Source organism: Bufo bufo, chromosome 9 (genome assembly GCF_905171765.1).
Source record: "Bufo bufo chromosome 9, aBufBuf1.1, whole genome shotgun sequence".
Taxonomy (NCBI): Eukaryota; Metazoa; Chordata; class Amphibia; order Anura; family Bufonidae; genus Bufo; species Bufo bufo.
This window is the reverse complement of record NC_053397.1, coordinates 199,420,022-199,446,364: the sequence shown is the minus strand read 5'-3', so window position 1 is coordinate 199,446,364 and position 26,343 is coordinate 199,420,022. Positions and strand designations below refer to the sequence as shown.

Below are 26,343 nucleotides of genomic sequence, written 5' to 3'. Positions count from 1 at the left end.
GTGCTTAAACACCCTGAAAGACCAGGCCACTTTTTACACTTCTGACCTACACTACTTTCACCGTTTATTGCTCGGTCATGCAACTTACCACCCAAATTAATTTTACCTCCTTTTCTTCTCACTAATAGAGCTTTCATTTGGTGGTATTTTATTGCTGCTGACATTTTACTTTTTTTGTTATTATTCGAAATTTAACGATTTTTTTTGCAAAAAAATGTCATTTTTCACTTTCAGTTGTAAAATTTTGCAAAAAAAACTACATCCATATATAAATTTTGCTCTAAATTTATTGTTCTACATGTCTTTGATAAAAAAAAATGTTTGGGTAAAAAAAAAAAATGGTTTGGGTAAAAGTTATAGCGTTTACAAACTATGGTACAAAAATGTGAATTTCCGCTTTTTGAAGCAGCTCTGACTTTCTGAGCACCTGTCATGTTTCCTGAGGTTCTACAATGCCCAGACAGTACAAACACCCCACAAATGACCCCATTTCGGAAAGTACACACCCTAAGGTATTTGCTGATGGGCATAGTGAGTTCATAGAACTTTTTATTTTTTGTCACAAGTTAGTGGAAAATGCTGATTTATTTATTTTTTTCTTACAAAGTCTCATATTCCACTAACTTGTGACAAAAAATAAAAAGTTCTATGAACTCACTATGCTCATCAGCGAATACCTTGGGGTCTCTTCTTTCCAAAATGGGGTCACTTGTGGGGTAGTTATACTGCCCTGGCATTCTAGGGGCCCAAATGTGTGGTAAGGAGTTTGAAATCAAATTCTGTAAAAAATGACGAGTGAAATCCGAAAGGTGCTCTTTGGAATATGGGCCCCTTTGCCCACCTAGGCTGCAAAAAAGTGTCACACATCTGGTATCTCTGTATTCAGGAGAAGTTGAGGAATGTGTTTTAGGGTGTCTTTTTACATATACCCATGCTGGGTGAGATAAATATCTTGGTCAAATGCCAACTTTGTATAAAAAAAATGGGAAAAGTTGTCTTTTGCCAAGATATTTCTCTCACCCAGCATGGGTATATGTAAAATGACACCCCAAAACACATTCCCCAACTTCTCCTGAGTACGGAGATACCAGATGTGTGACACTTTTTTGCAGCCTAGGTGGGCAAAGGGGCCCATATTCCAAAGAGTACCATTCGGATTTCACAGGTCATTTTTTACAGAATTTGATTTCAAACTCCTTACCACACATTTGGGCCCCTAGAATGCCAGGGCAGTATAACTACCCCACAAGTGACCCCATTTTGGAAAGAAGACACCCCAAAGTATTCCGTGAGGGGCATGGCAAGTTCCTAGAATTTTTTATTTTTTGTCACAAGTTAGTGGAAAATGATGATTTTTTTATTTTTTATTTTTTTCATACAAAGTCTCATATTCCACTAACTTGTGACAAAAAATAAAAACTTCCATGAACTCACTATGCCCATCAGCGAATACCTTGGGGTCTCTTCTTTCTAAATTGGGTCACTTGTGGGGTAGTTATACTGCCCTGGCATTCTAGGGGCCCAAATGTGTGGTAAGGAGTTTGAAATCAAATTCTGTAAAAAATGACCTGTGAAATCCGAAAGGTGCTCTTTGGAATATGGGCCCCTTTGCCCACCTAGGCTGCAAAAAGTGTCACACATCTGGTATCTCTGTATTCAGGAGAAGTTGAGGAATGTGTTTTGGGGTGTCTTTTTACATATACCCATGCTGGGTGAGATAAATATCTTGGTCAAATGCCAACTTTGTATAAAAAAATGGGAAAAGTTGTCTTTTGCCAAGATATTTCTCTCACCCAGCATGGGTATATGTAAAATGACACCCCAAAACACATTCCCCAACTTCTCCTGAGTACGGAGGAGATACCAGATGTGTGACACTTTTTTGCAGCCTAGGTGGGCAAAGGGGCCCATATTCCAAAGAGCACCTTTCGGATTTCACAGGTCATTTTTTACAGAATTTGATTTCAAACTCCTTACCACACATTTGGGCCCCTAGAATGCCAGGGCAGTATAACTACCCCACAAGTGACCCCATTTTGGAAAGAAGAGACCCCAAGGTATTCGCTGATGGGCATAGTGAGTTCATGGAAGTTTTTATTTTTTGTCACAAGTTAGTGGAATATGAGACTTTGTATGAAAAAAAAAAAATAATAATAATAAGCATTTTCCACTAACTTGTGACAAAAAATAAAAAATTCTAGGAACTCGCCATGCCCCTCACGGAATACCTTGGGGTGTCTTCTTTCCAAAATGGGGTCACTTGTGGGGTAGTTATACTGCCCTGGCATTTTCCAGGGGCCCTAATGTGTGGTAAGTAGGTAAATGACCTGTGAAATCCTAAAGGTGCTCTTTGGAATATGGGCCCCTTTGCCCACCTAGGCTGCAAAAAAGTGTCACACATGTGGTATCGCCGTATTCAGGAGAAGTCGGGGAATGTGTTTTGGGGTGTCATTTTACATATACCCATGCTGGGTGAGAGAAATATCTTGGCAAAAGACAACTTTTCCCATTTTCTTATACAAAGTTGTCATTTGACCAAGATATTTATCTCACCCAGCATGGGTATATGTAAAATGACACCCCAAAACACATTCCCCAACTTCTCCTGAGTACGGCGATACCAGATGTGTGACACTTTTTTGCAGCCTAGATGCGTAAAGGTGCCCAAATTCCTTTTAGGAGGGCATTTTTAGACATTTGGATACCAGACTTCTTCTCACGCTTTGGGGCCCCTAGAATGCCAGGGCAGTATAAATACCCCACATGTGACCCCATTTTGGAAAGAAGACACCCCAAGGTATTCAATGAGGGGCATGGCGAGTTCATAGAAAAAAAATTTTTGGGCACAAGTTAGCGGAAATTGATATTTTTAATTTTTTTCTCACAAAGTCTCCCGTTCCGCTAACTTGGGACAAAAATTTCAATCTTTCAAGGACTCAATATGCCCCTCACGGAATACCTGGGGGTGTCTTCTTTCCGAAATGGGGTCACATGTGGGGTATTTATACTGCCCTGGCATTCTAGGGGCCCTAAAGCGTGAGAAGAAGTCTGGAATATAAATGTCTAAAAAATTTTACGCACTTGGATTCCGTGAGGGGTATGGTGAGTTTATGTGAGATTTTATTTTTTGACACAAGTTAGTGGAATATGAGACTTTGTAAGAAAAAAAAATAATAATTCCGCTAACTTGGGCCAAAAAAATGTCTGAATGGAGCCTTACAGAGGGTGATCAATGACAGGGGGGTGGATCAATGACAGGGGGGTGATCAGGGAGTCTATATGGGGTGATAACCACAGTCATTGATCACGCCCGTGTAAGGCTTCATTCAGACGTCCGTATGCGTTTTGCGGATCCGATCCATCTATCAGTGCATCCGTAAAAATCATGCGGACATCTGAATGAGATTTACAGGGGGTAATCAATGACAGGGGGGTGAATCCAGGGAGTCTATATGGGGTGATCACCACAGTCATTGATCATGCCCCTGTAAGGCTTCATTCAGACGTCCGGATGCGTTTTGCAGATCGATCCATCTATCAGTGCATCCGTAAAAATCATGCGGACATCTGAATGGAGCTTTACAGGGGGGTAATCAATGACAGGGGGGGTGATCAATGACAGGGGGTGATCAGGGAGTCTATATGGGGGGTGATAACCACAGTCATTGATCATGCCCCTGTAGGCTTTTATTCAGACGTCCGGATGCGTTTTGCGGATCCGATCCATCTATCAGTGGATCCGTAAAAATCATGCGGACATCTGAATGGAGCTTTACATGGGGGTAAATCAATGACAGGGGGGTGATCAGGGAGTCTATATGGGAGGTGATAACCACAGTCATTGATCATGCCCCTGTAAGGCTTCATTCAGACGTCCGGATGCGTTTTGCGGATCCGATCCATCTATCAGTGCATCCGTAAAAATCATGCGGACATCTGAATGGAGCTTTACAGGGGGGTAATCAATGACAGGGGGGTGATCAGGGAGTCTATATGGGGTGATAACCACAGTCATTGATCATGCCCGTGTAAGGCTTCATTCAGACGTCCGTATGCGTTTTGCGGATCCGATCCATCTATCAGTGCATCCGTAAAAATCATGCGGACATCTGAATGGAGCTTTACAGGGGGGTAATCAATGACAGGGGGGGTGATCAATGACAGGGGGGTGATCAGGGAGTCTATATGGGGGTGATAACCACAGTCATTGATCATGCCCCTGTAAGGCTTCATTCAGACGTCCGGATGCGTTTTGCGGATCCGATCCATCTATCAGTGCATCCGTAAAAATCATGCGGACATCTGAATGGAGCTTTACAGGGGGGTAATCAATGACAGGGAGGGTGATCAATGACAGGGGGTGATCAGGGAGTCTATATGGGGTGATAACCTCAGTCATTGATCATGCCCCTGTAAGGCTTTATTCAGACGTCCGGATGCGTTTTGCGGATCCGATCCATCTATCAGTGGATCCGTAAAAATCATGCGGACATCTGAATGGAGCTTTACAGGGGGGTAATCAATGACAGGGGGGTGATCAGGGAGTCTATATGGGGTGATAACCTCAGTCATTGATCATGCCCCTGTAAGGCTTTATTCAGACGTCCGGATGCGTTTTGCGGATCCGATCCATCTATCAGTGGATCCGTAAAAATCATGCGGACGTCTGAATGGAGCTTTACAGGGGGTTGATCAATGACAGGGGGGTAATCAATGACAGGGGGGGTAATCAATGACAGGGGGGTAATCAATGACAGGGGGGTGATCAGGGAGTCTATATGGGGTGATCAGGGGCTAATAAGGGGTTAATAAGTGACGGGGGGGGGGGGGTAGTGTAGTGTAGTGGTGCTTGGTGCTACTTTACTGAGCTGCCTGTGTCCTCTGGTGGTCGATCCAAACAAAGGGGACCATCAGAGGACCAGGTAGCAGGTATATTAGACGCTGTTATCAAAACAGCGTCTAATATACCTGTTAGGGGTTAAAAAAAACACATCTCCAGCCTGCCAGCGAACGATCGCCGCTGGCAGGCTGGAGATCAACTCTCTTACCTTCCGTTCCTGTGAGCGCGCACGCCTGTGTGCGCGCGTTCACAGGAAATCTCGCGTCTCGCGAGATGACGCATATATGCGTGACTCTGCGCAGGGCTGCCACCTCCGGAACGCGATACTGCGTTAGGCGGTCCGGAGGTGGTTAAAGGGGTTCTCCGGAAATTAAGAAAACAAAAATACATAAATATTACTTTATTATAGATATATTCCCAAATACCTTTCATTAGTTATAATGGCTCATTTTTTCTAGGGAGCAATCATTAAGAGAAACAAAATGGCCGCTGTCCTATCAGTACACACTTCCTCTGGATAGGTCATTAATATCTGATCGGTGGGGGTCTGACACCCAGGACCTCCACTGATGAGCTGTTTAAGAAGGCAACTGCGCTTGCAGTAGCACTGCGGCCTTCTCTCAGCTTAGTCCAGGCCATGTGATGTCACATTAAAGGGGTTCTCCGGGAATTAAGAAAATGAAAATACTTAAATATTACTTCATTATAAATATATTCCCAAATATCTTACATTAGTTGTAATGGCTTGTTTTGTCTGGGGAGCAATGATTAGGAAAAACAAAATGGCTGCTGTCCTATTAGTACACACAGAACCTGTCCTAATCAGACAGGAGGACAAGTTACTTCACAACGCTGAGCTAAAGGGCTGCCTCATCCTCCTCTCTGCTCTACTTATGATTATGATCCTGAATACAGATGAGAATATCTTCAGCTGAATCTCTGTAGGAATGGAGTTCACGAGGAGACATGAAGTACAGAGAGGACGGACAGGACAGACTGTGGTGATGTGGGGCTGTGGTAATGGAGACTGCATACAAGTGCTGCTGCTCATCAGCCACATCTGCTCATGAACTCCTTTCCTACAGAGATTCAGCTGATGACCATATGAAACTGTATTCAGGATCATAATCCCTGACTAGTAGAGCAGAGAGGATGATGAGGCAGCCCTTTAGCTCAGTGTTGTGAAGTAACTTGTCCTCCTGTCTGATTAGGACAGGTTTGGTGTGTACTAATAGGACAGCAGCCATTTTGTTTTTCCTAATCATTGCTCCCCAGACAAAACAAGCCATTACAACTAATGTAAGATATTTGGGAATATATTTATAATGAAGTAATATTTAAGTATTTTCATTTTCTTAATTCCCGGAGAACCCCTTTAATGTGACATCACATGGCCTGGACTAAGCTGAGAGAAGGTCGCAGAGCTACTGCAAGCGCAGTTGCCTTCTTAAACAGCTCATCAGTGGAGGTCCTGGGTGTCAGACCCCCACCGATCAGATATTAATGACCTATCCAGAGGAAGTCTTGGAAAACTCTTATTAATAAAGACATCATATGACTTCACAAGGAACATACCAGCTTGGTCTCCTCTGCACACTGCAGCCGCAGCTCCTGTAGTTGACTCTCCAGTGTTGCTTTTTGTTCATCGAGCCCGGCCAGGACCTCTTCTATCTCCAGCTTCTGAGCTTGAAGATTCTGCAAGTTAGCGTTCTCTCGCAACACCTCATCCTGCAGGTCCTAAAGAATCAAGCCTCAAATAGTGAGCAAGAGACAATAAGGTGGGCATTTCCCAGAGCCCAGGGGTCTCTCGGGAATTCTGCTGTGTAGACATTGGACTACAAGTGATGCAGACCTGCCATACCCATCACTAGAAGCATCGTTCTGCTGTCAGAGACTGGACAATGCGTCAGTCTCACCCTTATTTTGGGCTCCCTCTGGACACTAATTTGTAATATCCTTCTCCCCAGCATCCAGGGTTTTATTGAGATTTCCATAGACAGACCAATATGAAAAAGCCTGAATAAACCGTACACTATACAATGTAGTCTACCCATTTTGTCCTGATGAAAAATTCATAACCTTCTCACAAAGGTTCCAGATTAAGCTTTAATCAGCTTTGTGACCCGCGAGGATTTAATTAACATTGTACTTCCCCTGCATAACCTTTCCATTATTTAACATTAAATATATTAAGGCCAATTAAGTACAATGACTGCAAAATGAAGATAATAAGGAAACTGTGAACTTTCAGAAGATGACATTAATGAAAAATTTTAAATTATAATAAGCCTACAAATAAAATAATTTTCTTTAGAGTGTAGACTACACATAATACCAGTGTTCGGAGTTTACAGCAAATGCCATTTATCATGTAGAGGAAGTTAATACAAGGCACTTACTAATGTATTGTGATATTGCCTCCTTTGCCGGTTTGATTCATGTTTCCATGACATTACACACTGCTCGTTTCCAGGGATTACGACCACCCTGCAATCCAGCAGTGGTGGACGTGTTTGCACACCGCAGGAAAAAGCTCCAGCCTCTGTAGCAGCAGGAACTGTGAGAGCGTCCATAGGCACGCCTGCGCAGCAGCTCCCACCCCGACCACCTCATATCTGCGCTGCAGCGGTGGCCGTAACCATGGAAACAAGCAGTGTATAATGTGATGGAAAAATGAATCAAGCCGGCAAAGGAGGCAATATGGACAATCACAATACATTAGTAAGTGCTTGGTAATAACTTTCTCTTCATGATAAATGCTATCTGTGGAAGTGGGAAAACCCCTTTAATTGGAATAATCAAAGCATGATCCCAGTGATACCTGAAAGTTCGCCTGCTAATTATGATCTACGGTCTACAGTGCCTTGTATTAACTTTGCCTACATGATAAATGCCTTTTGCAAGTAAGACAACCCATTATCTACTAAACAAATGCTATTAAAAGGGGCATCCCACTACCTATCCTCAGGATAGGTCATCAATATAAGATCAGTGGGGGTCCGCCACTGGTGCTGGAAACTATAAGGTGGAAGGAAGGCTCCATCTACTGTATAGTTTCAGGTGCCAGAATACGATCTGCAGCACGCCGACATGGTCACTACAGAGTGGACAGTGCATTCCGTTTTCAGCTCCGTCCACTGTATAGTTTGTGGCGCGGGCACATGCCCAAAAGAGCTGATTGGTAGAGAAGCCGGGAGTCAAACTCCATCGATCTGATATTGATGACCTATCCTGAAGATGGGTCATGAATATCTAAGTTCTGGAAAACCCCTTTGAGTGGTTTCTGGGGTATATAGGTTTCTGGCAAAACTACAACCACTAGCCCTAAAGGCTATGGACACCATTGCGCCAAATCTTTTTATTGTTTATTTGCTTCCTAAATAATTTTTTTATTTTACTTTACTACTGATGACCTGTCCTCTGGATAGGTCATCAGTATCTCTGATCAGTGGGGGTCTGGCATCCAGGACCCCCGCCGATCAGCTGTTTGAGAAGGCACCAGCATTGCAGCCTTCTCTCCGTTTAGTCTAAGCCATTTCAGGACATGTTCATCGTAGCTCAGCCCTATTAACTTCAATGAGGATGAGCTGCATGCTCATCCTCATTGAAGTGAATAGGGCTGAGCTACGATACCAAGCACAGCCACTATCAAATGGACGCTGTGCTTGGTGAGCAGGGAGAAGGCCGCGGCACTATTTCGAATGACAGTGCCTTCTCAAACAGCTGATCCCCCCGTCCCAGGTGTCGGATCCCCACCGATCAGATACCGATGACCTATCCAGAGGTTAAGCCATCAGTAGAAAATTCTCAGAAAAAAACTTTTAAAGGGAACCTGTCATCACCTTTATGCTGCCCAGACTAACAGCAGAATAAAGCAGACACAGGTGAGTTGATTTCAGCGGTCTGTCATTTAAAAGTAAGTGGTTGCCGAGAACCAACATCACAAGCATTGCAGACTGGGCCTGGAAAAGAGTCACGGCCACCTGAGAAGAGTCCTGGTTATTCATGACTTCCTGCTCTCCTGCTGATGACTGACCGTCTATTACAGAGTTTTCTCCCTTTCTCTCTAGGAGAGAACTGCCAATCATCAGCAGATGGGGGAGAGAGCAGGAGATTAGGAATAACCAGGACTCTTCTCGGGTAGACTGGACTCTCTTTCAAGGCCTGGGCTGCAATGATTATGATGCCGGTTCTTGGCAACCACCTACTTTTAGCTGATGAGTGACACATCGCTGACATCAGCATTTCTGTCACTACTTTATACTGCCCTCAGTGAGGTCAGCATAAAGCTGATGACAGGTTCCCTTTAAGTGACTTTTTTAAACAGTCTCCTTTAATAATTTCCTATCATTTTGTTTCTGCAGAGAGTGTCCTTCACCTAGCCGGTGGTGCTGCTGCTGAACCGGACGTAAATCTATCAGAGAGCTGATGCTGTTTCTGATGGCTCTCTCTGCTCTCCCCCTTCCTTCTCTCAGGGTTTGAAAGAGCAGCAGGGAGGGGGAAGAGATGCACATGGTCTAGAGCAGGCCTGGCCAACCTGCGGCTCTCCAGCTGTTGTGAAACTACAATTCCCACCATGCTCTGCTGTAGGCTGTCTGGGCGTGCTGGGAGTTGTAGTTTTGCAACAGCTGGAGAGCATCAGGTTAGCCATCCCTGGTCTAGAGGAATAGAGAATGTAAGAAGAGCAGCTCATAAAGGCTGCAGACAGGAAGAAAAGCAGACACAAAGACTCCAGGGGGAAGACGGCAGCATCCGCGGCACACAGATCCAGCATGTGCTACTGGGAGGAAAGACTGAAACTAGGAGCAGGTTGTAAACTGGAGGTCTGAAAATGAAGGAATGAATATTGCAGTCTGAGACTTAGAGCAAGCATTTTATTCAAGGTGACTGCTAACATATGCAAAAATCACATCAAGGGTGTCCATAACCTTTAATGAAACATGATTTGAGGCAGTGGACTGTCCACATTAGAGTGATAAAATAACCCAATCCCAGTTGCAGGGACCCACACCCATCCATGAAGGAAGCGCGTTCTCTTCACCATGTAGCTCCCAGCCACTCACGGTGCAGGAGTAAACCTGGGGCCCCTTCACTCTCAGGATTGATGGGGGTCCTAGAGGTTGGACACTATCCAATCAGAAAGTGATGGGATATGTTAGTGATATGCTATCACTTTATGATATGAGAAAACCCCTGTAACCGCAGCCCAGTCTCCGTTCAGCTGGAGTAGGGAATGGCAGGGACTAGAGGTGCTAAGATCCTATCCCAGATCACCAGACCAAGAGCATAGTGTTACTGCATGAGGATAACCCCTATTAGGACCTACGAATGTCATGGAACGTTCCCTTCCAAAAGGGCAGAGCAGAAGGCCTCTAAGTAAAGACGGCTACACCCTTTTAGTAGCACTCCCACAAAACTTTTTATTCTCTGACCTGTTAGAAAGGTGCATGATGTAATATGTAGAGCAGTAATCTTCCTACCAGTGACTGTATTTGTGAGTTATAACCTCTCTTCTGCAGCTCAGCTGTGTCATGTGACCAGCACTCTGATGACACAGGACAGGAAGTCAGTTACTTCTCTATTCATACCTATGAGACCGACATTGAGGCTCCCATAGGAACACAGAGAAACTGGCTTCCTGTCCATACATAAGATGCTGTGTTATTTGGAAAGTCACATGACACAGCTGAGGATCAGAAGAGAGGTTATAACTTACAAATATAGTCACTGGTAAGAAAATTACCTTCGCTGCAGTTTACATCATGTAGCTTTCTAACAGGTCAGAGAATAAAAACATTTGTGGGAGTGCTTCTTTAATATCGGTTAGTGAATGCTCATTTAACTGCTGAAATAACTTATATTGAGATCTATGGACTTTCTATGGAAAACATTTATAAAAGGTCCTCTCCCTCAAAATAATGAGGGTATAGCCCTTTAACCTGAGGCAAATTCAGTTTGCTGCCCTAGCGCTGTATGTAAGGACCGTGCCTAAGGCAGAGAGGCTCCTTGGTGTCCTTCTATGGCATTCAGCACATCACCCCTACCACCCACCACCCATATCCTGGCTATACCCCTATTCACACAGAAGTCTGTGTTCTTGAGTTGCCCTTCTCATTGCAACTGGGGCAGAAAATGACAACCAAGTTCAGACATTATGAAGCTTGTGGAGACCTGTCTATAGTCACCAAACCTATAAAGAAGCAAACTAACATGGCTGATCCCGCCTGCTCCCCTTTTTCTCCAGCATGGCGCCCCCCTGTGGTGCTCCTATTCTGCCCAGTACTGACATACACCATTTCTAAAATCAAGATAAATATTCCATGCATGTCCTGCACTTGAAGAAAATGCAGCCAAGCCAAGATTAGTTGCACCAAGGCTGTTCTAATGTCATGGGAAAATATAACGGATCCCTAAGCCTAACTATTCACAGTGCACCTTTATATCCTGCAGTCCTATGTAAAAAGTCTGCACTGTAAAAGCCTCTCTGGGGCTGCATTATCTATGAAAACGCCCTGAAAACATACATGGCCTGCAGTCCTATGCAAATCTATTGTAAAATAAAGTGGTGCCGAATGGCAAACACGGCTCTGCTACATTTCGATTCTACTTACAATTGGTCGGGGCAGAGAATAATGGCTGATAAGGCACTGCTATACTCTAAGGAGACTGCAGTTACTTAGTGATGGGCTCTGTGTATTAGATTTCACATATAGGTCAGATGAAGGTTAAGCAGTACTGAAGGCCATACAGGGCCGGTTATAAAAAAAAAACAACAATGGTCAAAGTGTTTTTTGAGGATTTTTTAGAGGGAGGGGGGTGTCATTTTGCTACCAAAAAAATGAGAAAGTCAAAATTGCATAGAAATATATACCCATGAGCCTAACGATGCATGCACTGGCCTATCTGACTGCCACCGCCTGATCAAGCAATCAAAGCTTAAAGATGTAGCAGAGCTGAGTTTGTTAAACAGCTCATATTTTTACATAGGTAAACCTATTGCACTGTATTATTAAACAAGATTGTTAATGACAAACTCAACCCTGCTACATCTGAATAGAACACCAACACTTGACGTTGGGGTCATGAAGCAGAGTCATGTGACCAGGTTTACTCAGCGGGCGGTAGACTCTTCTACAATTCCTGGGGGGACCAGTCTATTCCTAATTAATATGGAGCAGTCTGTGGATAAGTACAAGCCAAGCAGCTCTGGGGTGAAGGAGCTGGAAAATATACAAGGAAAGTTCATCGATATTTCCCGGGTTACTTGAGGATACAAATATTTCCCATGCTACAACCCAGGTCATGCTGGGACTTGCAGTTCGGAAACCGATAGGTATGCCGCAAGTTGTATATGTTGACTATGAAGGCATTCCTATGGTTCTGTACGTATGCCCATTCATTCCTATGGTTCTGGACGTATGCCCATTCATTCCTATGGTTCTGGACGTATGCCCATTCATTCCTATGGTTCTGGACGTATGCCCATTCATTCCTATGGTTCTGGACGTATGCCCATTCATTCCTATGGTTCTGTACGTATGCCCATTCATTCCTATGGTTCTGTACGTATACCCATTCATTCCTATGGTTCTGTACGTATGCCCATTCATTCCTATGGTTCTGTACGTATGCCCATTCATTCCTATGGTTCTGTACGTATACCCATTCATTCCTATGGTTCTGTACGTATGCCCATTCATTCCTATGTACTGCCATGCCAAGCTAATGATGGCGTGGCGGCGCTGGGCACTGCTGGATCTCATACATCAATCATGGCCTCACTTACCTGAACCTCACTAGTCCTCCTCTTCACCGTGTCTTCCTTCTCCTTCAGTTCCTGCTCCACGTTCGTCTTCTCCCTAGAAGACCAGCAAACCATACAGGAATATCTCAAGACAGCGGGCATGCTAATCCAGCCCCCTAAACCGGAGTCCCACTTCAGGTACATGTTTATGGGGGAGCTCCGCACTGGAACGGTTCAGGCCTAGGGAGCACTAAAACCAACGCCTCATTGTGGAGGAGCGCCCGGGGAGAATGGGAAAAGCTATAGGAGGAGAGGAATGAATGAAATAGTCTGGGATGAGCTCACTGTTGCTAAGGAGAAAGCAGCAAAAGGCGAAATGCTGAGGGTTCAGGAGGGAGGGGGAAGCAACAGACGGGCACGCCGAGCGTTTAACCCTCCGCCGTCCAGCGGCAAGCAAAATTACAGATGCCAAAAAGGATCATAGCGTCACCAGCTGCACGGTGCCAGGAGGATGCGTCTCCATCCATCGGGAACCGTGCATTACGGAATATGAAAAGATCACATTTGCTGACAGCTATTGACTCGCGGAGGTGATTTATTTCACACCGTAGCAGCTTAATTGACCCGCTGAGACCCTGTACACACTGCCGGCCGCGTCCGTCGCAGCAATTAAATGTCTCTGCAAATTTGGGTAACGCTTGACAAGTATTCATTGACAATACTGACAAAAGAGCTGCTGACAACGTCCCTGATTAACAGGTTGGGTGCTTTTAATAACCCCGCTTTAGAGGAACGTGCAAGCCCATCAGGGGGGCCTTTTGGCAAGTCACAGTATTAGGCAAAAGAAATAACGGATGTGCTACCTTCCAGCGCTTACACTAGGCTAACGACTTTTCAATTGCCACTTGTGCAAAAATGTTTGCCCAAGTGCCGCTTCTACGCCACCCTTGCCTTTGCTTTCTGGTTTGGACATGGTCATTGGGCCCCCACAGATCTATCGTCATTTACACCTACTTTCTATCCACATGGACGGAGGATGCGCTTATTTAATGACAATGCATGCACCCAGCTGTAAACTAAGAGCATCCCCCGGTGGGGCAGGGTATATCAAGATCGTCATAGAAAATCTCCAGTTTTGATTAAAAAAACAAAAACAAAGGGGGAGATTAAAATAAAAAATGCTGGGACCAGATGTTACATATTGAGCCGCAATTACATGAAATTACAACGCTGCGTTTTTCAATCCACCCATGCCCAGGAAGGTTTTTCTTTACCGGTGTTTTCACATAGACTTCACTAAAGCATAAAAGCACAAGTAAATCGTTGTGTGACTAATACAGATCAACCCCCAAAAAAACTCCCCCCCCCCAAAAAAATTCTAAACACGCTGATGCTGTCCAGGGCGATTAGACAGTATCGGAGGGAAGAGTACCTCTTCCCTTTAAGTGAAGGCTCCCGGTAGTCACCCGGATTCAGGTAATCGAGGACAGAATTATCCGGACTCCAAACTAAGGAATAGGGGGTGTCGAAAAAAAATAAAAATAAAAGTGATACACAAAGTAGGACAGCGACAATACGTAAATATAATGTTGCTTAATGGGAGTCTGTCCCCATATTTTCACGCAGCTTCTGTGCCCTGCGGGTGACACACAATATCAAAAACCACGCCTTCTGGTCCCTCTATTCTTTTTCAAAACCTTAGAAAAATCTAATTTCAGTCATATGCAAATTAGTTAAAAAGAGCCCAAGGGGCAGCCCCAGGAACTCCCATCTGTATAAACCCTGCTCTTTCACTTGACGTCTTCCCTCCACCTCCTTCAGCTCTCTTCATCAGTGGGCGTCCCGCTGGACTTGTGGAGCGCTTGCGCAGTCAGTACTCCTCTGCCTTCATGAGTAAGGGTCTCAAATCCATGATCCAAAACGCGCAGGACGTTTTATGCACTGTGTTATATTTGGATTTTACTGCTTGGAAGAATAAAAGCCATTGCTTTTATTGGAAGCTGGATCCATTTCTTTATACAAAGTACTCCTCTGTGTGCACCGGCGTCATCAGGTCCACTGTACATGCACAGTGCAGGGTACTGACTGCGCAGGTGCAAGACGAGTCCAGCAGGGTGACCTACGTCCTGATCTCGATCTCTTCCATCTGCCCCTCTTCTTGATAACCTAGAAGAGGGCGCAGAGAGAAAGGAACGACCACAACTTAGGGTCAGGCTACATGTAATGTGTACACATGGAGGCGCCGTAGAGGCTTCAGGATGCATTCTCAATACACAAGTACAGTGCACATCAAAGGAATGTCGGGAAAGCTTTCAGGTTAAAAAACTTTTTTTTAAAAAGCAGATATACTTTTTACTGGATGCCTCTGTACAGAAGAGCCACAGCATAGACGACGATGCTATACTATAAAAGCAAAAAAAGGCAAATGTATACAAACCTAGCGAAGGCCAAAAGGACAGTGGTGAAGAAGGACCTATAAAATACAGTTGTGGTATACGTGCAATGTACTGGTATAAGCTTTCCCAGCTCATAAGCCATACGCAGTGTGAATGCACCCTCCACCCGATCCAATGCTCACTTTTACGCCCCCTTTACCAGTGAAGTTAGATACAATGCCAATTAACAGAACAGCACGATCCAAATTTTAGGTTCCGGTACTGCATTCCAGGTTTTTGTACAGGCAATAACCGATTAGGAAAATGTCTGTCACAGTTTGATAGGGCATGTTCGTGAACAGACGGTGAAGCGCTGCCACGTGCCCGTGTCTGCCTCTGAACAGAACATCCAGCACTCCATAGAATTAATTTGATCCCCGTGCCAGAATTAAAAACCTGAAAAAATCCATATAAACTCATCCTGTATAATAACATGCAGATGGGGTTTGGAAAACCCTATCTACATGTAGAGGAAAAATAGGGATGCTGCAGAATATCACTGCGGATCTTTATGTTACGGAGTGAAATCAGTGGTGAATCTGTAGCACAAGCCGCAAGTGACATATATTCTGGGGCGGAGTTGCAGCAGACTTAAATTTGTGGCTGGATAGGTAATCAATATCATATCGTCGGGGGACCGACTCCCAGATCCCCCGTACATCGGTCACATGGCCTTGTTGTAGCTCAGCCCCATACAAGCCAATGGGACTGAGCTGCAATACCAAGAACAGCCACCATACAATGTACGGCGCTGTGCTTGGAAAGCTGCCGGGAGCTCCAGCGAGTGTCACGGCTCCCTGAAACAGCTGATCGGCACGGGTGACGGGACTCTAACCCCCACCGATGCGATAATGATTACTTAGGGCTCATTCAGACGGCCGTATACTGTCCACAAAAATGCAGATCTGTTTTTTTGCGGACAGTTCAGCATGTCCGCAAAAAAACGGATTGAATTTTGGCTGATCCATAGACTTCAATAGGGCCATGTCCTGATTTTCACTGACAAGTATAGGACATGTTTCCTTTTTTTTTTAAAGAAAAGGGCCCCATAGAAGTGAATGGGACAGCATCTAATCCGCCCAAAAAACGGATCCGCATTTTTGCAGACAGCATACGGCCATCTGAATGAGCCCTTATCCTGAGGATAGGTCATCACTAGCATTTCCCAGATAACCCCTTCAATGTCATGGCGTCCCTTCACAAACGGCAGCCATGACTCTGCGCTGGATTAGTCATACAACGGATACAAACTGTGTCAGACCCCATTAAATAATGTGTCCACCAACATTTCGGTAATATTGACATAAGAATACCGCTAACATCTTACCATCAAAAGTGGCGCAAGCCCCAACAGAGTTTATGAACAGGATAAGCTGCGTAAAACTTCCTGACTTTATAGCAATAAGCGTTTCCTTACAACTGAACACATATATGCCATGAGTGTCAAACTGGTGGTGGTCTGGCAGCCGGCTTCAAGACCGAGTAGTCCAACTAGGATGTTGTCCCAGTGAAAACTCTGAGTGGTGGGGTCCGACCACTGGGATCCCCACAAATCACGAAAACTGGGGTCCCATGTCTTCCGTTTGAATGGACCTGCGGTCAAACACGTGCACTGCTGCTCTATTCAAGCTCTATGAAACTGCTAGAAACAACTGAGTGCCAGCGCCACCTCTTGGAAGTGGCCTCCTACGAGTCAAAATCTGACATTCCAACAAGCCTTGAGATTTGAGAAGTGAACATAGCCTTGGGAGATAGCTCTTTGCACTTATGCTCTGGAGAAGTTGTCATTCAGGAACAATTCCTTTAAAGGGGCTGGACACCATTGGGGGCATTTATTTTATTACTGCATTGTACTCATTTTGAGCTGAAAATATTTTTTTTGCAGTTGGTCTTTATTAAAAATGTTGAGCCCCTTTCTCTGTACACCCTTCAGATTCTCTATTAGCAAGCTCTGTGTTTTCACAGTGTTCCGTCAGGCAGCTCAGCTGATGGCTCCTGATCTCTGACCTTAGAAACACTCATTATAGCTCAATTCTCATCTTACTGATAAGAACGCGAAAGTGTATTTAGCTATTAGCAATTTAAAGATAAGGGTTATTAGATGACCGGCACAAAGTAAAAGCACGATTCTCACAGCTAGGCAGAAGTTAACCCTTGATGACAAAGCTGCTGAATATTTTCAATGAAGACCAATTGAAAAAATGATTTTAAGCCCAAAATAAGCAAAATGCAATCATAAAAAAAAAAAAAATGACCACAAAGGTGTACATAGCCTTTAACAATAGGGGTGCAGAGGATGTAGTCACACTTAGCCTGGGGGACTCAATAGCTCCACCACTCCATAAGAGGACACCATTATTCTAACACATGGTATGCAGAAGGGCACAGGAGTGTTGCCCCATAAGTGCATTCCGTTCTCTACTGAAATCGATTAGATTTATGGAGATCTATGAAGTGCTGGGGGCTGAGAAATAGCAAGATGAAAACAATACAATGGCGCCAACATCTATTCAACTTCAACAAAGCTGTGACCTTCCACCTTCTCATCCCAGACATAATCGGCCATGCTGTAATTTTGCATCTGAGGCTCGCTTAACATAGGCAAATCGTAAACCAACCCTTTAAAAGCCAGTGCATATCCACTATGCTTTACACACTCACCCTTGGTTATCTGCAGGATAAGGGCAGGGTGCCTTTAAACAATCGCTAAGCGCACGCAGCATTATAATTGGTCAGTGCCCGTCTGAGTCAGAAACATAATTAAACAATAAAAGGATGAAGATGAGATGAAAGTAGCGCTGGTTGCGAGCAGAAAACGAAAGGTACACCTGCGGCTGCTTCCAAGACACATAATCCTTCAGAGACTTGGAGGAGGAAAAATAAAGCTAGAAATATGCAAGAAAAAACTAAAAAACAAAAATGACGTGGATTAATCAAAGATGAACGGGTTAATGAGTCCTGGGCACGCAGAGGTGTGGGCGTTATGAGTCCATCTTCTGGGTTCCTTGGAGGACATCGAGGGCGAGAGTGAATACACCATCACAGATCCACACCGGTTGTTAGCTCACACCCAAGAGACTTACAATATAAACAGCAGCAGAGCCCATAGCAATAGTCAGACTTACATAAGCTCCACAGGGCGCACACAAAGCGTCATTTACTACCTGACCTTGCCCATTTTTATCCAAGAAATCTGAAGCGGTTTGCAGATACAAAGCTGTTTTTTGTCAGTCTGTGTCGGCTACACCACAATCAGAATGCAGGCAGAATAAAAATGGAAGCGTGCACTATATTAAAGGGAGTCTGTCAGCAGGAAATTCACTGATGAGCCAGACACAATGCCTGGCAGGACTAGCTCAGCTGAATGTAATGATACCTTTCACTTAGCGATCCGTTGCTTCTAGTGTTGAGCGAATCGAGTTTCTGATCCAAGATCCGAAGTTGAAGTCGATTTGTTCGAAACTTCGTTTGAATGCTGTACGAAGTCTGTCTCCATACAGCATTAAATTGTATGGCCTCCGACGAGGTGAAATCCGTTAGCACCGAAGAATAACTTCGGCCGTCAATTTTAAAACTTAAAAATCAATGTAAAACTTGGATCTGAAGTCGGCTTCGGATACAAGTTTAAAAATCAAAATCCAAAACTATCCACCTTTGGTGATAACGAAATTCCCTCGTCGGAGCTCATACATTTGAATGCTGTATAGAGACGAATCTCCGTAAAGCATTCAAACTGTTTTACATGAAATGAATCGATGGATCCGAAGCTCGATTCGCTCAACACTAGTTGCTGCATTCTGGAGAAAAAGTACTTTTAGGCCTCTTTCACATGAGCGAGTTTTTCGTCTGCGTGCAATGAGTGTAGTGAACGCATAGTATCCGGACTGAATCCTGACCCATTTATTATGGGCGATTTGTGCTGGTGACGATTTCTAGGAATCAAAAAGAACAGTTACGACCACTGTCATGAAGCTGGCTGGACAGCCCATTAATAAGAACTGCAGGTACGCAGGGCATTCTGAAAAAACTCTTTTTTGCAACAAAAATATCCCTTTGGCAGGCCGCAGGACGAAGGGCAGGCGGGTGCAGGCTGAATCGGGACACGATGTACCTTGTGAGCGGTGATAAAAAAAAAGAAAGCGACAAATGAGAAAGCTTGCACTTTCTAGAGGCCTCACTGTGTGTTTGTTAGAGAGAGGACGAGTAGTCCCTTCGAGACCCAGTAACCAGGGAGTCCAGCCTTTCAGACTGTCGCCAGGCACAGAACGATTCCCTAACAGCTTCCATGCCAAAGAGCAACCGTCCAAAATAAAGGAATGCCTTAAAGTAATATGGTGGGCTCTATGGGAACCAATACAATAGAAGAAGACAAACCATCTACCTACAGCAAACCCGGAATAAGTAACGAACTAAAGAAATGAAAGGCGGATTTTGTATGCAAGGAATTATCTCTCCTTTTTTTTAGGCAGTGAACCCTCTGGGTTTTTGTATTTTCCATGCAGTCAACGCCTTCTTTCAGATGCATGTGTCTGCATTATTCATTTAGTTTATCTACAGAATTTTGCTTATTAAAAAGCATCTGTCAGCAGTTTTGTACCTATGACACTGGCCGACCTGTTGCAGGTGAAGGTATCTGTGTTGGTCCCATGTTCATATGCGCCCACATTGCTGAGAAAAATGATGTTTTAATATATGCAAATGAGGCTCTAGGAGCAACGGGGGCGTTGCCGTTACACCTAGAGGCTCTGCCAAGGCCAGGCATGATCACGTTTACACTGCATTATATCGCACAGGGCAAGGGCTTTTTCTGGAGATCTGGCGACGTACCGGCCTCTCCATGGGTAAGCTAGGCGGAGGCTTCTGCCTAGCAATGAGCCCGGTGACAGCACCGGGACTGATGGGCGGACTGTAGCCTCCACCTAGCAGTGTGCGAGGCCAAGGGAGAGCATCAGAGCATGAAATGTTCATGTCAGAGAGGCTAAGTGGGGGAAGAAGGGGATATGTCCGGGTTCAGCTATAAACAATATCCTGCAATGGACAGCCCCTTTAATAGCCTTCTTAAAAGGGGAACTCGTCACATCGTAAATGCAGTCTGATCTGTAGGCCGCATGTTACAGGGATTCAGTATAACTTTCTAAATTTTTCATTTTAACCCCTCCTCTTATATATCGGACAGGCTATTCACTGATTAGTACAGAAATTGTTCCCATCTTTGTGCCTGACTAATAATACAGCGGACCTTATAGTAAAACAAAAATAGTGTATTTGCGCTTACCTCTGTAAATCCACAATCTCATTACTCAGCGTGTCCAGCTCCTTAATGGCTGAGAAATCAGAAACAGGACTGGGGGCCGAGGGGACCTATAAATTGCAAGATTCACCATTTAAAATCAATTCCATTTATGATCTGCAAAAAAAATAGGGCAGTCTTCTTGGCAGAACGCCACACTAGTAAATTGGCCCCGGCATTGACCACCATGTTAAAGCTACGTATTTCAAATTATTTTAAAAAAAAAGTGTAAAAAGATAAAACCACATTTACAGCAAAAAATCTCCAAACTTCAAATACAAAAGCCAGCCCATATTAATACTATACTACTACATTATAATGATGGCCAACTTCATATAGGCAAAGCAAGCTGACCGTACTGAGGAAGTATAACTTACCTGCATGGGCATACAGCAATGGGGGACCTGCTATTCCGGCCTGTCTGAGGGCAGCACTGTATAGAGGGGAAGATGCTGATGCTATACATAAACCTTCAGGCCTCATGCGTCGGCACATACCGTATTTTTCATCCGTGCGCTATCTGCACTTTTTTGTGTATAGCAGAGTGACCCAATCATTTCTATGGGGTCATGAACACATTTGTACTTTTTGTGGAACCGTGTGGCTGTTCTGCAAATTTCTGTGGCACTGCAGAACAGGATCATCATTTCTATTGATTGAAGTGAGAAAAATGAGGAGGGCACAGGAAAGTATCCGTATTTGTCAGATCCATGCTTTGCAGACCAAAATGTCGACACGGTCATGCGCATGAGGCCGTAAAAGAAAAGCACGACTCACAGGCTCTCTCTATGTGTGGGGGAATTTGAGAAGTGAGACTCTCAGACTTTCTGTATGTGTGAGTAGGGGAAACAGGACTCACAGGCTTCCTCCATGTGTGAGCAGGAGACACAGGACTCACAGGCTTCCTCTATGTGTGAGCAGGAGACGCAGTACTCACAGTCTCCTCTCTATGTGTGGGTGGGGTAAAGCAGGACTCACAGGCTTCCTCCATGTGCGAGCGAGGGAAGCAGGACTCACAGGCTTCCTCCACGTGTGGGTGGGGTAAAGCAGGACTCACAGGCTTCCTCTATGTGCGAGCGAGGGAAGCAGGACTCACAGGCTTCCTCTATGTGTGGGTGGGCTAAAGCAGGACTCACAGGCTTCCTCCATGTGTGGGTGGGCTAAAGCAGGACTCACAGGCTTCCTCCATGTGTGGGTGGGCTAAAGCAGGACTCACAGGCTTCCTCCATGTGTGGGTGGGCTAAAGCAGGACTCACAGGCTTCCTCCATGTGTGGGTGGGCTAAAGCAGGACTCACAGGCTTCCTCCATGTGTGGGTGGGCTAAAGCAGGACTCACAGGCTTCCTCCATGTGTGGGTGGGGTAAAGCAGGACTCACAGGCTTCCTCCATGTGTGGGTGGGGTAAAGCAGGACTCACAGGCTTCCTCTATGTGTGGGTGGGGTAAAGCAGGACTCACAGGTTTCCTCCATGTGTGGGTGGGATAAAGCAGGACTCGCAGGCTTCCTCTATGTGTGGGTGGGGTAAAGCAGGACTCACAGGCTTCCTCTATGTGTGGGTGGGGTAAAGCAGGACTCACAGGCTTGCTCCATGTGCGGGGGGAGGGAAGCAGGACTCACAGGCTTCCTCTATGTGCGGGGGAGGGAAGCAGGACTCACAGGCTTCCTCTATGTGCGGGGGAGGGAAGCAGGACTCACAGGCTTCCTCTATGTGTGGGTGGGGTAAAGCAGGACTCACAGGCTTGCTCCATGTGCGGGGGGAGGGAAGCAGGACTCACAGGCTTCCTCTATGTGCGGGGGAGGGAAGCAGGACTCACAGGCTTCCTCTATGTGCAGGGGAGGGAAGCAGGACTCACAGGCTTCCTCTATGTGCAGGGGAGGGAAGCAGGACTCACAGGCTTCCTCTATGTGCAGGGGAGGGAAGCAGGACTCACAGGCTTCCTCTATGTGCGGGGGAGGGAAGCAGGACTCACAGGCTTCCTCTATGTGTGGGTGGGGTAAAGCAGGACTCACAGGCTTGCTCCATGTGCGGGGGAGGGAAGCAGGACTCACAGGCTTCCTCTATGTGCAGGGGAGGGAAGCAGGACTCACAGGCTTCCTCTATGTGCGGGGGAGGGAAAATCAGAGAAAACTATAAATATATCTCCAAGCTCGGCATCTCACCCTCTATCGTATGCTGCCCACAGAGAAGCACAGGGGAAATGACCGATTCACCTTTATTGTAGCAAAAATAAATTCTTAGTAAAAAGCACTAAAGATGAAATAATAGGAACAGAAAACAGCAGAAATCCTGGCTGGGAGATTTTCACATGCAGCAGCCCAATAGTTACTAGAGTTGTGACCTTAACACAGTAATAGCCGCCATTAAATAGCCGTTCAGTGATGTCACAAGCTCCTAAATGACAAACGGCATGGGAATGAACAATAATTCAGCCCATAAAATGGCAGCTTCCATTGTGCACAGGTAACAAGAACACTTAGAATAAACCAACTGCTGCCACCCAGGCGTACAGGTAATAACCAGAAATGAAAGAGGAGATTGTAGTAAAGAGTCTAACCTTGCACAGCCAGGAAAGGCGAGAGTTAGGAATATTAGAGCAAGGCTGAAAGCAGGTGGAGGCAGATGGAAATAAAACAGTCCAGCAAGCTAGAATAGAGCAAAAGAAAGCAAACCAGGATAGTGGATTAGTGCAGGCAGAGAACGGCCCCGTCCCAGCCTGTGCACCGCCATTGGGTTAGTAACTTACACTCCTCATCTGCAGCTAATGGGGTAAAGCTGGTTAAAGGGAACATGTCGTCTCCATCATGCTGCTCTCTCCGACGCTGGTGTCAGTGGTCTGTCCTTCACAAAATAAACGTATCCCCTATTCACGGTGGGGGGTCCCAATAGTCGACGGAGCCGCCGCTCCATTCACTCTCTATGGGACGGCGAGAAATAGGCAAGCACTCTATCTCCGGCAGTCCCATAGAGAGTGAATGGAGCAGCAGTGCACATGCTCCACCTGCTCTTCCATTCTTTCGCGGGAATGGGGCTCAGCAGAAAGACCCTCACTGATCAGATACTGCGGATAGGGGATACAGTTTGTTAACTTAATGTGCTGTCGTTTTTGAGTACTTGCATGCTAATCCTTGCAGTGCGGCCAGTGAGAAGTTCAATGTATTCATGATATGCATAGTCCCCTCCCCCGACCCTCCAGCCACTGACTGACAGATTTCTCCCTATACACACACTAAGGGCTCATTCGGACGGGCCTTATGAATGAGTCCGCGTCCGTTCCGCAATTTTGCGGAACAGGTGCAGACCCATTCATTTCAATGGGGCCGTGCTTCAGTTCGCAAAAAGATAGAGCATGTCCTATGCAGACTTCTCCTGACACTAATTGAAAAATTCCTCTCTATTAGGGTCCATTTACACTAAGGTTGCAGATATCGACTATTTTTGCAATAGAGTATTCTATCGATTAATCAAACGATTAATCTAGTAATCTGATAAAAAACAAATTAAAAGAACGTTTTTCTTTATAAAAACTCATCAGCCCCCTCCCGTGCCATCAGGTTCCCCCTCAGTGCCACCAGCCAACCCCCCAGTGCCACTAGCCGCCGCCCCCCCCCCCCCAGTGCCACCAGCCGCCGCCCCCCCAGTGCCATCAGCCGCCGCCCCCCCCAGTGCCATCAGCCGCCGCCCCCCCAGTGCCATCAGCCGCCCCCCCCAGTGCCATCAGCCGCCCCCCCCCAGTGCCATCAGCCGCCCCCTCAGTGCCATCAGCCGCCCCCTCAGTGCCACCAGCCGCCCCCTCAGTGCCACCAGCCGCCCCCTCAGTGCCACCAGCTGCCCACCACCAACTTGCCCCCCCAGTGCCACCAGCTTGCCACACAGTGCTACCATCTCCCCAGCACCAGTGAAATAAAATACTTACCTCTCCTGTAGGGGCGCCGCTCCACAGCTCGCTCCTTCCTCTTCTCTTCGCTTACATGCACTATGACCTGACGATGTGTCAGAAGGAAAGTGCAGCGCGGGCCGGCAGGTGACCACGGAGCAGTGAGTAATAGCAAACGCTTCACTCCCGCTCCGTGGTTACATGACACAAACGAATCCTCGATGCAAAAAATTTGCGAAGGATTTTTTTTAGTGTCGAATTACTTGATTCAATCGAGTAATCGTTTCAGCCCTAATTCACACGTCCGCAACTGTTTTGCGGTCCGCAAATTGCGGATCCGAAAAACACGGACACTGGCCATGTGCGTTCCGCATTTTGCAGACCACACATGGCCGGCACTATATTAGAAATGCCTATTCTTGTCCGTGGCTGCGGACAAGAATAGGACATGCTCTATTTTTTTTTTTTTTGCAGGGCCGCGGACCGGAACCGTGTGCTGTCTGCATCTTTTGTGGCCCCATTGAAAATAAATGGGTCCGTACCCATTCCGCGGACGTGTGAATGGACCCCTAAGGAGCATTCCCACGACCGTAATGTTTTGTGGACAAGAATAGGCATTTTCCATTATAGTTGCGGCCATGTGCCTTCCGCAAATTGCGGAACACACACGGGCTGGTATCAGTGTTTTGCGGATCCGCAAAACATTACGGTCGTGTGAATGTGCCCTAATAGAGAGAAATTTTTCAATCAGTGGCAGGAGGAGCCTGCATAGTATGTACTGGAAGATCGCTGCAAGGAATAAGATGTACATTCTCCCAAACTACAGCAGATTGACACGGATTTGGCGCGTCTGTCACTACTTTATGCTGTCCTCAGAGAAGGCAGGGGTAACAAAGACAACAGGGTCCCTTTAAGGCCTATGTATCAAGCAAACCAAATCTACGGAAACCACATCCATTCTCTTATCCCGGCCCAACAATTTTAGAGCTATGGAAATCTAACAAAATGCAACTAGAACTGAGCGGTTACCCACTATGGGGTTGAGTTGTCGTAGTGTAAAGCTAGTTATGGAGCTTTTGAATATATGTTGTGTTTCGATTCCTCACTACTTTCAAGATCTCTGCTTGCTGTCTGTGAATGAGAACATTAATGGTTTATATCCTGAACATGCACAACTGACACATGAGCACTGCTTGTTAAAAGAGACTCGCGTTCACCTATGCAAGGCCTCGTTCACATCTCCGTCAGACAGATCCGGCTGCCTGATAACGCACAAATACTGGCTGTTGGATGGACAAAAAAACATTGTGAGCGATGGTTTTTATCCAGCTAAAACCTGACATTTGTGCTGGATCACCCCCGGGCCTCATGATAGTCAATGGGGATCCGGCGGTGAATTCAAGAATCTGGCAATGCTACATTCAGCGAAATCCGGATTTGCTTGACAAAGATGTGAACGAGGCTGAAGCACGACACATTCGGGGTGTGTATTCAGTCCATGGATGTAATCAAGATTACTTCTATTATTGCTTCATGTTAAGTGGATAAAAAGTTTATTTAGAGACTTCCATTTTGTCTCAGTGTCCGTACTACAGTCACGGGGCTGGGGTTTGTGCTGCCATGTCTCAGCAAAAACCTACCTCCACTGACAGATCTGCATTAGAGGTCTAATAAGACTGCCCCATCCCTTTAGCTTATCCCGACCACAAACTGCCACTGCAGATATACATGGAAGGAAACTCATATTGAAGCCAGGGAGCTCCCAGATCCCGGCCCTTCCTGCCGTCATATTAAAAAAAAGAAGTAATTCAATGGTGGGAAGGGGGGGAATATGAGCCGGGAGCCCGTCAATATGAGGACTCACCAGCGTGCTGTGTTAGGGCTCTTTCACACTTGCGTTCTTTTCTTCCGGCATAGAGTTCTGTCGTCGGGGCTCTATGCCGGAAGAATCCTGATCAGGATTATCCTAATGCATTCTGAATGGAGAGAAATCCGTTCAGGATGCATCAGGATGTCTTCAGTTCCGGAACGGAACGTTTTTTGGCCGGAGAAAATACCGCAGCATGCTGCGCTTTTTGCTCCGGCCAAAAATCCGGAACACTTGCCGCAAGGCCGGATCCGGAATTAATGCCCATTGGAAGGCATTGATCCGGATCCGGC

General features: G+C 45.8%; 1 protein-coding gene across 1 annotated transcript in view; it reads right to left on the bottom strand.

Annotated features, from left to right (window-relative positions):
* EPS15 (epidermal growth factor receptor pathway substrate 15) overlaps positions 1 to 26,343 on the bottom strand; it is a 98,443-nt gene that overhangs the window by 17,917 nt on the left and 54,183 nt on the right. Inside the window, exons 12-14 of the mRNA XM_040408431.1 lie at positions 20,295 to 20,380; positions 12,627 to 12,699; positions 6,416 to 6,577 (exon numbers count right to left, since the gene is read on the bottom strand). Of these exons, the coding sequence (XP_040264365.1) occupies positions 6,416 to 6,577; positions 12,627 to 12,699; positions 20,295 to 20,380 (321 nt within the window). The remainder of the gene's footprint in view (positions 1 to 6,415; positions 6,578 to 12,626; positions 12,700 to 20,294; positions 20,381 to 26,343) is intronic.